The 13,798-nt window shown below is 38.4% G+C and overlaps 1 protein-coding gene across 3 annotated transcripts in view; it reads left to right on the plus strand.

Moving 5' to 3' along the window:
• The window catches only part of LOC124716947 (apoptosis-stimulating of p53 protein 2-like), a 137,970-nt gene that overhangs the window by 104,074 nt on the left and 20,098 nt on the right, over positions 1–13,798 (plus strand). For all 3 annotated transcript variants that reach the window (XM_047243535.1, XM_047243536.1, XM_047243537.1), the window contains 3 exons: positions 2,422–2,637; positions 7,005–7,245; positions 13,224–13,551. In XM_047243535.1, the coding sequence (XP_047099491.1) occupies positions 2,422–2,637; positions 7,005–7,245; positions 13,224–13,551 (785 nt within the window). The remainder of the gene's footprint in view (positions 1–2,421; positions 2,638–7,004; positions 7,246–13,223; positions 13,552–13,798) is intronic.

Here is a 13,798-nt window from a genome sequence, read left to right on the forward strand (position 1 = left end):
TTTGCTTTCTATCGAAACCTTGATATAAGATAAACCCCCATTTAAGGTTGTAAAATTCTGGTTCCTAGAAAAAAGTTAAAATGGGTTCTACTGTATTTATATTGAGAGGCAAGTCATTCACATAGAAGAGGAATAAAATGGGTCCAAGGATTGAACCTTGAGGAACATCATGTGACACAGTTTTCCCACTCTGAGAAATAATCTGCTCCATCATATGTGATTACTATCGTTTGTTTCCTCTCCAAGAGATATGGTTCAAACCATTTCAAAGCAATATCCATTATTCCACACCTGTTGAGTTTGAAACGCATCAGGGCACGGTTTACAGAGTCAAATGCTTTTGCAAGATAACAGAATATTTCTGCAACCTTAGCTTTCCTATCTAGTGATGAAATAATTTTTTCAATAAACTCATTTATTGCATCTACTGTGTTTTTGCATTGTTGGAAGCCAAATTGGTTATGTGAAATTATACCATTCTGTGTGATGAAGCTTTGTACCTGTAAAGCAGCAAATTTTTCAAATATTTTTGATATGACAGGGAGTATAGAGATTGGGCAATAATTTCCCCTATCATCTTTTGAACACTTTTTAAACAATGGTTTTACTTCTGCATATTTCAAGAGCTCAGGGAAGTAACCTCCTTCAAAGGATTTGTTTATTATGAGAAAGAGAGGATGAGCTATTATGTTGTAAACTTTCTTAGTTATTGTGGTGGGTATCCCATCCCAGCCAACCAAGTTTTTGTCTTTTAAGGAGATGATGACATTTTGAACAAATTTTGCTGAGACTGTGTTGAATTTTTCGACATTCGCAGGTATTGCCTTTTAACCCAAAACTATTTACTTTCTGCTCATAATTTGCTATGTCTAAATCAGATTTTGCTACATTTATGAAGTACTCATTGAAGCACTCAGATATTTGAGCTGGATTTACAACCGATTTTTCCTTAAGTTAGTTTAATTTTTGAAATGTCTCGTTTGTGACTTCGGACTCCAAATTCTGACTTAACTACAGACCTTACTGCCCTTGTTTTATTTTTCTGCCCTAGGATGAATTTGTTGTTTGCCATTTGTTTTGAAGCTTTCACAACTTTTTTAAAAATAGTTTTATAGGTTGTAACATATTTTACAAAATCAGGGTTTTTGTTGCACTTCAGTTGATTATGAATCTTCCTCTTCCCCTCACTAGATATTTTTATTCCTGGTGTGATCCATCTCATCTTACTTGATGTTTTGTTACAATATGATCTTGGTGGGAAAGTTTTAAATACTTCAAGAAAACTGTTTAGGAATGTACTAAAGTTTTTATTTGTTGTACCTGTGGTTGTGTAAAATACTTAAATTGTAAACTGTAAAACCAATGTTTCAACTATGTTACAGTGGTCTTCCTCAGAGCAAAAGACTAGTTTTGGTGGAAGAAAGGTGGCTCTGTTTATTGCCTGTAATAGGTATCATTGTCTCTTGTTCATGAAATTTCATTGGCCATGCAATATAATAAGCTAGCCATGATGAAAGGGGAGAGGGTAGGAAAAAAACTGTTGGTTATCTAACTGGCTTGTCAGTGATTGGCGACAGTCTGCAAATCGGTAGTTGGGTTCTGGTGTGTACAAGAACGCACTGACACGTCTCCTCTCCCTGTCGCTGTGGACATCTTCGTAGAAGGATCTGAACAATGGCTCTAGCTTCTGCACTTCTGCACTGTTACGCCCCTGTTCCTGGCTACAGTATTTAGATGATAAATTTGTTAGCTGGAAATACAGAGGGAGAGTTGAGAAGCCTCTGTCAGCATTTTGACAGTCTGCATAGGAATATACAGTTAACTTATGAAACAATGACACATTACCTTTTTTGAACATGGAGGTATATGGAACTGGGGATGGTACACAAGCATACTGGAAGCCACTCCACACAAATTGGTACCTGCACATGGAGAGCCACTATCACCCAGCTCAGAAGTATTCAGTTGATGACTGCCCGTGCCGACTGGATAAGTCACACTAACAACATCAAAGAAGAACTGAGGAAGCCACCAGAAGCCGAGCACTGATCTGCAGACAGCCGCCGATCACTGACAATCTGGCTAGCTCACCAGTAACTTCTTTCCAGCCTCTCCCCTTTCATCATGACTAGCCTATTATATTCTAGAGCCAATGAAGTTTCACAAATGTGACATATTTACACCAATCGTATGCAATAAACAGAGCCACCTCTTCTCCACCGAAACCAGTCTTGTCCTGGGAAAGGCCATTGTAATATGGTTGAAACATTGGTTTTACAGTTTATAATTGTTTTGTACAGCGAAGAGCTACAACAACCAGAAGAATTTTAATCATTATTTCTCATAATTTTATATCGTGTGATGCTGTAATAAACCATACTTTTTATTGAGGTGTATCTGTAAATCATATTAAATTTCCAGTGTCGGAAGCATATGTCGGAGCAGCCGAGGCTGAAGGGCACTGCAGGCCCCGGTGGAGTCCACGTCAGTATCAACAGGCGGATTGAGATGCCTCCGGCCTTCCTCTTCCCTGAGACAGATGCACCTCCCTCAGATTTGGTGCACAGCTCTGCCTCAACTGTGACGTCTTCATTACCGACACCAACAATGACTACCTCTGTGAACTCTGCTATCCAGGTAATGTTGTATTTATGGTTACAGGAACTTTCAACAAACAGCCTTTCCTCTCTAATGGACCACCCTTTTGCCTGTTGTTTCTTATTTTTAGTATAAATTGAAGGTTTGATTTTCTTGAGCAGTTTGATTTAGCAAGTTTTAAGGCTTTCCTTAATGCCTACTTTTGACATTAGTTGCTGAAAACTAGGGCACCTGGAGATCTGTGCTTCCTCTTCCTGTCAATTTTGAGGGCTCTGACTGTTTTCCTTTTTGTGTTTAAATGCAGTGTGTCAGCTCCTTGCATGAAGGCTTCATGATTTGGTTTCATAATGTTTCAAACAAATACTAAAAATGTACATACATGTATTACTTTACAGTGTTGTCAGCCTGACATCCACAAGGTAAACAGAGAATGCAAGATTTTTGCTGTTTATGAGAGAATAAGAAACCTGGTGATTAGGTAACTTTCCCACCTTAAGAATTGTTCAACTGTTGAACGAGTTAGTTTTGTTTGACTGTTTTTCACCTTGGATAAATTTATTAATAATAATGGGAACTTATATCTGTAGCCTGAAGTAAAATTATGTCTCAGCCCACAACACAATGACCCCATTAAGGTGTAAAATATGTGTTTTAGGAAAGGAGGACTGGTTTAAACTGTAAGCTGTACATCTTCACAGTTACAAAGAAGAAAAATGAAACTAACCAAACTTAAAAAATGTGCAGTGAAAAATGGCACTACCTGGCAGCCATGCAATGCTTGTTTATGGCTCTGTAAATTTAAGTTATATATACTACAATTACATGCAGTTTACCACTACTGCAAAAACTATACATACATTAGTTGTTTCATTGCTGTTTGCCTGATCTAGATGTACATTTCTATTGTTCTGTTACTTCATTTACTTTAGTATTCCTAGCAGTGACTTATTTTATTTTATTTATTTATTTACCTATCTTTATTCACTTGAGGTATTATTCCACAATGATATAGATTTGTAAAGGCAATATATTACAAATCAATGGGCCCAAATATAACACACAGTGTAAATAACATGGTTTAAGAGGACAGGACAGGAAGTCTACAGACACAGGACAGGTGGCTGACCATGGCCATAATTAAGGAACCATCTCAGCATTTTCCTTAGTGGTGTAGGAAAATCATGAAAAACCAAAATCAAAATGGCCAGACAGAGCAGCTCTATCCTCCCGAATATGAGGTCAGTTCCGTAACAGCTGCACTGCCTCATTCAGTGACTGTTGTTTGTATAATGTTCCTTCATTTTCACACAAATTGTTTAAGTTAACTTGCAGTATAAAACATAATTTCTTTTTTCTCTGTCCATACATGTGGGCACTCACTGATGACTCCTGGGCTGGTGCTGGTCACTTGGGATGCAAAACATAGTTCCACTTTCCACTGCCACTCAAGTTAAGACACCCACAAATGATTCTCAGTCTGGGGTGATGATACTTTGCCCCTTGTCTCAGTTCCAGATTACATATTAAACTATGTGCTACTGTACACCTGAGGAACAAAGCCAATGGACATCACCATCCTGCATCACTGTGAAAGCAATAAACCATAATCATGTACTGAAATATAACAAGGTGCTGTAGTTATCCAATTTCATTACTATCCACTTCTCTGAGTCCTCCAAGTAATCTTTATTATGCATTACTTGAGAAGAACATTTTCACTGCTTTTTTTTATGCAAATGTGTTTTAATAATCTTTTTACCTTCCATTGGCAGTTTTATCCCAGTATAAAATGCTGTTTTGAGTTTTTTGTTAGTCTTTGCTGGGTAAATGTAAAAAATGACTCCAGTTATGCATAGAACTATTAATACAAATCAAACAATGGAAACTCTGGTGGGAATATCAACAATGTCGGAAAAGACTGATTGCTACTTACTGTAAAGAAGACATATTAAGTTGCAGTCAGGCACAATTAAGACACACAAAGCTTTTGGCCACAGCCTTCATCAGTTAAAATTTTCTGTAATACGCACCACAGATTGGCATCAAGTAAGGATGACAAAGCTTTTTAAATAGCTCTTTACAACTACTACTTCTAGTTATTATTCTGTTGGGTCCTTTCTGTGGTTTAAAACCTGTGTCCATGTTTTGTGCCTTCAATTCCCAGAAAAGAGTTCTTTAGCTAAGAACTGAGTGTATGTAGGTATAGACCACCACAACTGTTTAATCAATCCTCCATTTTATTCCTATTACTGAGGCAGTATGATAACATGCTCACATCAGGTGTCCACAGCCTCTTTGTGCCTGATCTTTCATATACTTCCAGTTGTAACAGTTTTTATTTTTAATATGTTTGTTTGTTAGTTACATGTTTCTTGTTTATATATCTGTAGCCTACAGTTGAAACTGATCCTTGTGTGTTAGCTTTGAGAACAATACTCCCTTCTTCACAGAATGCTCTCAACAGATGACTCCATGTCAGCCTAGAGTTTGACCTGCCACTCTGACTTTTTCCGATTTAATTTGACCAGAACTTTCTTACCACCTGAAAAACCAATGTATGGTTATGAGAATTACAATTACTGTTTTCAACTGTAAAAATTTAAGTCAGCAGTTCTAGGAAGTGTGCCTCCTGAAATTAATTCTGCTCTTTGACTAGTGAGAATTGAATTTTCTATTTCATAAATGGATTACATAAACTTCAAGTTTAAACCACTCTTTTGAGCTACAGTTGCACAATGTTAATGAAGTTTCTCTCACAAAACATGAAGATATTCTGCTTATGTGTAAAGGCTGTTAACAGTACCAATGTTTCTATCAAGACACCCATGGACAAGACAGGGACTGAAACTGAGGGGTAGTGCAGCAAAAGTAGAAATGCTTTAGTGCATTTTCAAACATTCCTTCACAATGAAAAATCCTGGATGTTACCCCAATTTAATTCTTGCAAACTGGACAGATGAGTGTTGTAGGTATGAGTCAGTGCTGTTGAGGAACAACTAAAATCCCTCAAACTCAACATAGCTTCAGGGCCTATAGGAAACTATGCCAAGTAATTAGAAGAAAGAACAGGTCTTACTCGCCTAAAAAAAAAAAGGTAGCCATCCACAATAGGACATATTCTGAGCTCAAACATAGTGAGTTGTCTCCAACAGGATGTCCTCCCCCATGCCAACTGCATGGGTTCCAAAAACATCTCTCATGTGAAATTCAACTCCTTCATATGACATCTTGTTAGCCATGGGCGAAGAAAATCAGGTAGATTCAGTATTTGATTCCTGAAAAGCAACTGACTCAGTACCAAACCTAGACTTACAATCAAAAGTATGATCATACGGGATATATAGCAAAAATTATTGTTACTGAATGGAGTAGTTCTCATTAGGGAGAATGCAGTATGTTATATCGCATGGAGAGTTATTGACAAATGTAGAAATAACTACAGGTGTGCCCTAGGGAAGTGTTTCACAATCATTGCTGTTCATATTGTGTGTTAATGATGTTGCAGACAATGTTAATAATCTCAGACTTTGTGGAGATGATGCAGTTATGAAATACTGCCAGAAAAAAGCTGGACAAATATTAAGTTGGATCTTGACAAGATATCAAAGTGTTGCAAAGATGGCAACTTGTTTTCAGTGTTCATAAATGTAAAATTATGTACTTCACAAAACAAAAACTACAGCATTAGTGAGTCACAACTGGAACTGTTCAAATCATACAAATACTTGGGTGTAAAAATTAGTAGGGTTAAGAAGCAGAATTGTCATACTGGCTCAATTGTAGATAAAGCAGGTATAAGACTTCATTTCACTGGTACAATACTAGGAAAATACAGTCTAAAAAGGAGATTGCTCACGAAATACTCCTGTGACCCATCCTAGAATATTGCCCAAGTGCATGGGATCTGTACCAAATAGGACTAACCCAGTATTGAATGTATACTGAGAAGGGTAGCACAAATGTTCACAGGTTTGTTTGAACCATGGGAGAGTGCCATGAAGATGGTTAACAAACTGGCAAACTAACCCAGGGAAACCTACTAATAATGTCTCAAGTACAAGCTCTAAAAGATGGATTTAACAATACATTAAAACTCTGTGTGTATTGATTCCATAGGGGTGATGAGGACATCATTATTTCAGTTACACTGCACACAAATGAATCTGAACAGCTATTCTTCCCAGAAGCAGCCTCAATAACTGTTATATGGGAAGTAGGCTTACCCTTTACCATGCAATTCAAGTGTTGCAGGTTTGCAGAGTATGGATGTAGATGTTTAGTCACCTTCCACGATTCCCTGTGCGCACGCGCACACACACACACACACACACACACACACACACACACACACACACACACACCTAGAAGAATCATGTGTTCATGTTGTGTTTTGTATGGTGCTGCAGGGAAACAGTGTGGTCACTTCCCTGGTGACAAACAGCTCACCAGATGATGATGACCGCCTCACAGCTGGAGTGAATACTGAGCAGGATGATTCTGCGGGTGGGGCGACTCTTACCCCCTCGCAGCAGCAGCAGCAGCAGCAGCTTGCAGAGAATAACAGTGCTGTCAAAGCTGAAGATTCCTCTGAGACAAACTCGGATGAACAACAGCAGCAACAGCAGCAAGGATTGAGTGTCCAGCCAGGTAAGCCTCTGTTTCCTACTGAAAAAGTAGTGAAATAGCATTTCATAGGCCATGTAGAAAAGAAGGTGGCCTCTAGGTATAGGATCTCTTGTATTAAAATGTTGTGCCACAGTGGAAACATTTCAGCTGAGGATTCTGCAGTTGGAAGCAGTTTTCTATCCCTTTAACAAAAAGTTTCTAAGGAGATGTGTGGCAGCATGGTAATGTTAAACACTTGTATTGATTGCCAAAATAATTTTGTCATCACATGATGCATCCTTATCAAATATATGGAAATGAATACAGAGTATCTTATCACTTACTACTCCACAATACCACTGCCTAAAAATAGTTTTTCATTCCTTTTTTTGGCACTATTTGGTATGTTAACTTAGTTATGGATCCCACAGTGTACTGTGTTAGTCCACATGCTAATGCAATTAACTACTGGGTGTTAAGGTCTTAGGGAGTTGGACATTTGTTGGACATCATATGGCTGACTGTCATTTTTCCCTCACTCTATTTGCGAGTGGAACGGGAAAGGAAATGATGGGTACTGGTACAGGATACCCTCAACCACACACCGTATGGTGGCTTGTGATGTATGTAAGTGTAGATGTATATGGTGATGTAGATTAGAGTTCTTTCGTAACTCTGGAGAAAGTGCACTTTTGTGTGAGTCACTGGGTCACATAGTGAATTTAGACGGAGAATCTTGAGGAACTCAATCATTTTTAATAGTAGTGAATATTGAAAGTGGTATAAAATTATTGATAAATAAGTTGTAGGAATGGAAAGAGACAAGGAACATTAATTGGAGAATTCATAAGAATAGATTAAATTAATGAGTTATTAAGGAAGTGGTGGTATTCACTGAAAGTAGCTTAAGCACATAAGGTTAACAATTACTTGTGAATGATTGGAAACAATGATTTTCTATACAATGTTTAATTCAAGTTTTTGTAAATTTCATGGTGAAATTTCCAGACTGGCATAAACAGAGTGAAAACAGTATTGTAAGAATATTAACAAAGGTGAGTGTGAGCTGGAGTGTGAGACAGTTTTGTCCAGCAAAATTACTGAATACAAACCATATAGAGTACATTACATATTAACATACAATGAACAGCAATAAGCACACCCATTCTAAGGGCAATGCCTTGTCAATGCAATCACATTCTTCTGTCACTGACTGTTAATTTCTGTTCCATGTTATTGTCATATACTATCCTATTGTATATTGTTCTGTCCTATCCTTGATGTCTAATAAAGTGGACAGAGGGTAAAGGGGGGGGGGGGAGAGAGAGAGAGAGAGAGAGAGAGAGAGAGAGAGAGAGAGAGAGAGAGAGAGAGAGGTGGGGGGGGGGGGGAGTAGTGGGGCATAAAGATAAAAAAGTTATGGAGTGAATAAATAAAGAAAAGGAAGAAAGAAACAGTTATTTTTGGAATTTTTGGTTGAAGAGGGTGTTTGGATGTGAGGATATGTTTGATGGTAAATTCCCATCTCCAGAGTTCACGTAAATGAATATCAGATGTGATGATCAAAATAGCCTATGTAGTGTAACAGGAACTTGAGACATACTACAGAAGATTTTTTTGTAACTGTTTAACAGTAGTCCCTCCTTTTTAATGTTCCCCAACCATATACCTTTTCTTCATGAGAAAGGAGCTATTGGTTCGGAAAGTTTCATTTGTTTTTTTCTGCATTGTATCCAGGAAGCCTGATACCTCTAGTTCAAAGTACTTTATTTTATGTTTGAATATGGTTACACATAAAAACAATGCATCTTGCAGATGAGCATGTGAACTATCATACCTCACACAGAGATTTATTCATCATCATGTTATTTTCAATATCTTGCAGAGATTCTCAGAATTTATGCTTCGAAAGGCTTCCGCAAAACTTTTGCAGAATTCACCATTAGTGTTGTACTGATGCTGACCCAGATAGGATGGGATTATTCCCTGTGATGGGTTAGTAAGATACAAATCACATCTGCGACTTTCCTTACACATACTCTTATAAAAATGTATTCTGAACAGGGGCAATGACGACATTCGAGCTCGTATAATAAAAATCAGATAACTACAATTCCTCTTGTGTGAGCTGTATTATATTGCACATTCACTGGGAAACAACACAGTCAAGTGAAGCAAGTGAAGCACAGCATTTGGAAATTGTGCCAGTAAAGAATGACGGGTTGCAACTCGCTGCTTCACTACATCGTCAGTCAGTTCACTGACAAACATCAGTCTCAATTCTTTCACTTTAAAATCTTTTTTAATGGGGTGAATGTGGTGCTTTATTGTTGGCCATGATAGCTGAACTGCAGCTGCTCATGAGTTTCATTGAGGCTGCTCATCTGATTGAGCAACAGCAGCACAAGTTTCCTCTCATGTTTTCTTATATCATTGATGAGATTGGGCCTTGCCAAAGTGATCTCTAAATGAACTCAGTATCTTTGACATTGTTTTGTCGTGACTCCTCCCCTCTCCCATCTCCCCATATACATGCAGTTAATCACTTCTCAACAATGTAACTGTGTTGGGCCTGGTGGTCTACCAATGAAGCACATGCCTAGTAACAGAGAGGTTGCGGGATAAAGTTATGGTCAGATCATGTGTTTATCAGTCTTTGTGTCAACATAGCCTTCACCCCTCAGCGATGTGATGAGGCACCACAAACCACGTGTGGTTTTGATTCCACACTAAATGGACCATGATTTATTGGCTATGAACTGTAGAATAAAACTAAAGAAACTGCAAAAATAACTGAAGAAACTGCAAAAAGGTAGAAATTTAAGGAGATGGAACCTGGATAAACTGTAAGAACCAGAGGTTGTAGAGCATTTCAGAGAGAACATTGGGGAACAATTGACAAGAACAGAGGAAAGAAATAAAGTAGAAGATGAGTAGGTAGCTTTGAGAGATGAAATAGTGAAGGCAGCAGAGGATAAAGCAGATAAAAAGATGAGGGCTAATAGAAATACGTGGGTAACCTGAGACATATTGGATTTAATTGAGGAAAGGAGACAATATAAAAATGCCATAAATGAAGCAGGCAAAACTGAATACAAGTATTTCAAAAATGGGATCGGCAGGAAATGCAAAATGACGAAGAGGAATGGCTAGAGGACAAATCTAAAGATGTAGAAGCATATTTCAGTAGGGTAAGATACATGCCATGTACAGGAAAATTAGAGATACTTTTGGAGAAAAGAAAATCACCTGTATGAACAGCTCAGATGGAAGGCCTGTCCTAAGCAAAGGAGGGAAAGCAAAAAGGTGGAATGAGTGTATAGAGGGTCTATACAAGGGTGATGTACTTGAGGGCGGTATTAGGGAAATTGAAGGGGACGTAGATGAAGGTAAGATGGGAGATACGATACTGCATGAAGAATTTGACAGGGCACTGAAAGACAAGTTGAAAAAAGGTCCTGGGAGTAGACAACACTCCATTAGAACTACTGATAGTTGTGGGAGAGCCAGCCATAAAAAACTGTTCGATCTGGTGAGCAAGATGAATGAGGCAGCAAATAGCCTCAGACTTAAAGGAGAATATAACAACTCCAATTCCAATGAAAACAGTTGCTGACAAGTCTGAAAATTATCAAACTATCAGTTCAATAAGTCATTGTTGCAAAATACTAACATGAATTCTTTGCAGGCAAATGGAAAAACTGGTAGAAGCCAACCTAGGGGAAGGCCAGCACGGATTCTGTAAAAATGTAGGGACATACGATGTAATACTGACCCTACGACTTATCTTGGAAGAGAGGTTAAGGAAAGGCAAACCTATGTTTATAGAACTTGTGGACATAGAGAAAGCTTTTGACAAAGTTGACTGGAATATACTCTTTCCAATTCTGAAGGTAGGAGGTGTAAAATACAGGGAACGAAAGGCTATTTACAATGTGTACATAAGCCAGATGGCAGTTATGAGTTGAGTGGCATGAAAGGGAAGCAATGCTTGAGAAGGGAGTGAGACAGGGTTGTAGCCTATCCCCGATGTTATTCAGTCTGTATATTGAGCGAGCAGCAAAGGAAACAAAAGAAAAATTTGGAGTAGGCATTAAAATCCATGGAGAAGAAATAAAAACTTTGAGGTTAGCAGATGACGTAATTCTGTCAGAGACAGCAAAGGACCTAGAAGAGCAGTTGAACAGAATCGACAGTGTCTTGAAAAGAAAATACGAGATGAACATCAACAAAATCAAAATGGGGAAAGTGGAATGTAGTTGGATTAAATCAGGTAATGCTGAGGGAATTAGATTAATAAATGAGACACTTAAAGTAGAAGATGAATTTTGCTATTTCAGCAGAAAAATAACTGGTGATGATCAAAGTAAACAGGATATAAAATGTAGACGTGTGATGGTGAGGAATGCATTTCTGAAGAAGAGAAATTTGTTAACATCGATTATAGATTTAAGGAGTGTTTGCCCATGTGCCAGAAGTCTCTTCTGAAAGTGATTGTATGGAGTGTAGCCAAGCATGGAAGTGAAACATGGACAGTAAACAGTTTAGACAAGAAGAGAATAGTAGCTTTCGAAATGTGGTGCGACAGAAGAACGCTGGTAGGACCTGTTCTGAGGCATCAAAGGATCAACTATTTAGCGTTGGAGGGTTGCGTGGAGGGTAAAAATTGTTGAGGGAGACCAAGAGTTGAATACACTAAGCAGATTTAGAGGGATGGAGGTGGCAGTAGTTACTCAGAGATGGAGGCTTGGACAGGATATAGTAGCATGGAGAGCAAAATTCTGTCTTCCTGCAATCTTTTTTCTTATTTACAACTGCCTGACATTGTCAGTCGTGTAGGAGGCAATCGATAATCAGTGGTATAGTCTTCTTGTGGAAACACTTTAACCCTGATCACAAATATTTGTACATCAGTAACTAGTTTCAGCAAATAAAATTACGAACTTCAAATTTAAATTTTTTAAAAAACAGATTACAGGCCACAGAAAGAAACAGACTGCATAGCAATAAAGTTACTTACTAATTACTGTCTACAGCGATCATTATAGTTAGACTTTTATCATAACTGTGTCTTACAATTTAAATGTAAGAGAGATTAAACACATAAGAATGGGAACTCCATGTTAGAATATCAATAATGTAGGAAAAGATAGTCCTACTTACTGTAAAGATGACACATTAAGTTGCAGACAGGCCCAATTAAGACACTTACGCATAAGCTTTCAGCCGCAGCCCCCATCAGAAAGAGATAGAGAAATACATATCATTCATTCACACAAGTGAGACCATCTCATGCATAAATGACTGCCAGCTGCAGCAGTCAGTGTCCATGTTTGTGTGAGGTGAGCTTGCTTGTGTGAAGGAATGGTGAGTGTTTCTCTTTCTTTTTCTGATGAAAACTGTGGTTGAAAGCTTATGTGTAAGTTTCTTTTAATTTTGCCTATATGCAACTTAAAGTGTCATCTTTATGGTAAGTTGCAATCTATCTTTTCCTGTATTGCAGAGATTAAAAGTACGTATATGGGTCGATACCCACAATCAAAAAAATTTACACATACACACAAAATATGGCTGTAATAAATGCACCTCACAGTAAAGGCATTATGTTATGCCCCACAATACTAATTAATGTGGTAGGTACATCAGAGTGGTGTAATAAACAGGTACCACAATACACGTCATGTAGTACAATGTCAAAATGCAGTTACGAAAAGATGTCTAACGATAAACATTGATGTAGACACTATTGCATTGCACTAAGTGGTATGTTTCAGTATTGCTATGCAGTCTGTTTTCTTGCGTATATTCTGTTGAGTTGTGGCCTGTAACCTGTTTCTTAAATATTTTCAATTCAAAGATGGCAGTTTAATTTTCTGAAACTAGTTATCTATGTACAAATATTTGTGATCAAGGATAATGAGTGCTGTGCCAAGTAGACTATACCATTTGCATACTTTTTGTTGTTGCAGTAAATTATCCTTTCAATACAAATGTACATTGAGATATTCTTTTATGTGCAGGTGGTGATTCGGCAGTGGTGAGGAGGAAAGGTAACCTGAAAGTGGGGACAAACAGTGGCAACACGGGATCTGGCAATGGCAGTGGGGAGGGCAAGGGTGGGCAGCTACGGCGGGTGAGCTTTGACCCGTTGGCGCTGCTGCTGGACGCCAGCCTGGAGGGTGAGCTGGAGCTGGTGCGTGCTACGGCGGGCCGCGTGCCCGACCCCAGTGCTGCCAATGACGAGGGCATCACCGCCCTGCACAATGCCATCTGCGCAGGGCACCTTGGCATTGTGCGCTTCCTCGTTGCCTTCGGTTGTGACGTCAACGCCCAGGACAGTGACGGCTGGTGAGGCTCCTGTCCTGTTTTCTTTCTACCTAGTTCTTGGCACACAATGTGTGAAACTGGAACATCTCTAGCAGGGATGACATCCATTCGTATGAAGAAGTGGACATTTGATGCCTTTGCTTTTGTAATTATTGACATTCGATGTCTTTGCTTTTGAAATTATTGACATTCGATGTCTTTGCTTTTGAAATTATTGACATTCAATGTCTTTGCTTTTGAAATTATTGACATTCGATGTCTTTGCTTT

Source organism: Schistocerca piceifrons, chromosome 9 (assembly GCF_021461385.2).
Source record: "Schistocerca piceifrons isolate TAMUIC-IGC-003096 chromosome 9, iqSchPice1.1, whole genome shotgun sequence".
NCBI classification, from domain to species: domain Eukaryota; kingdom Metazoa; phylum Arthropoda; class Insecta; order Orthoptera; family Acrididae; genus Schistocerca; species Schistocerca piceifrons.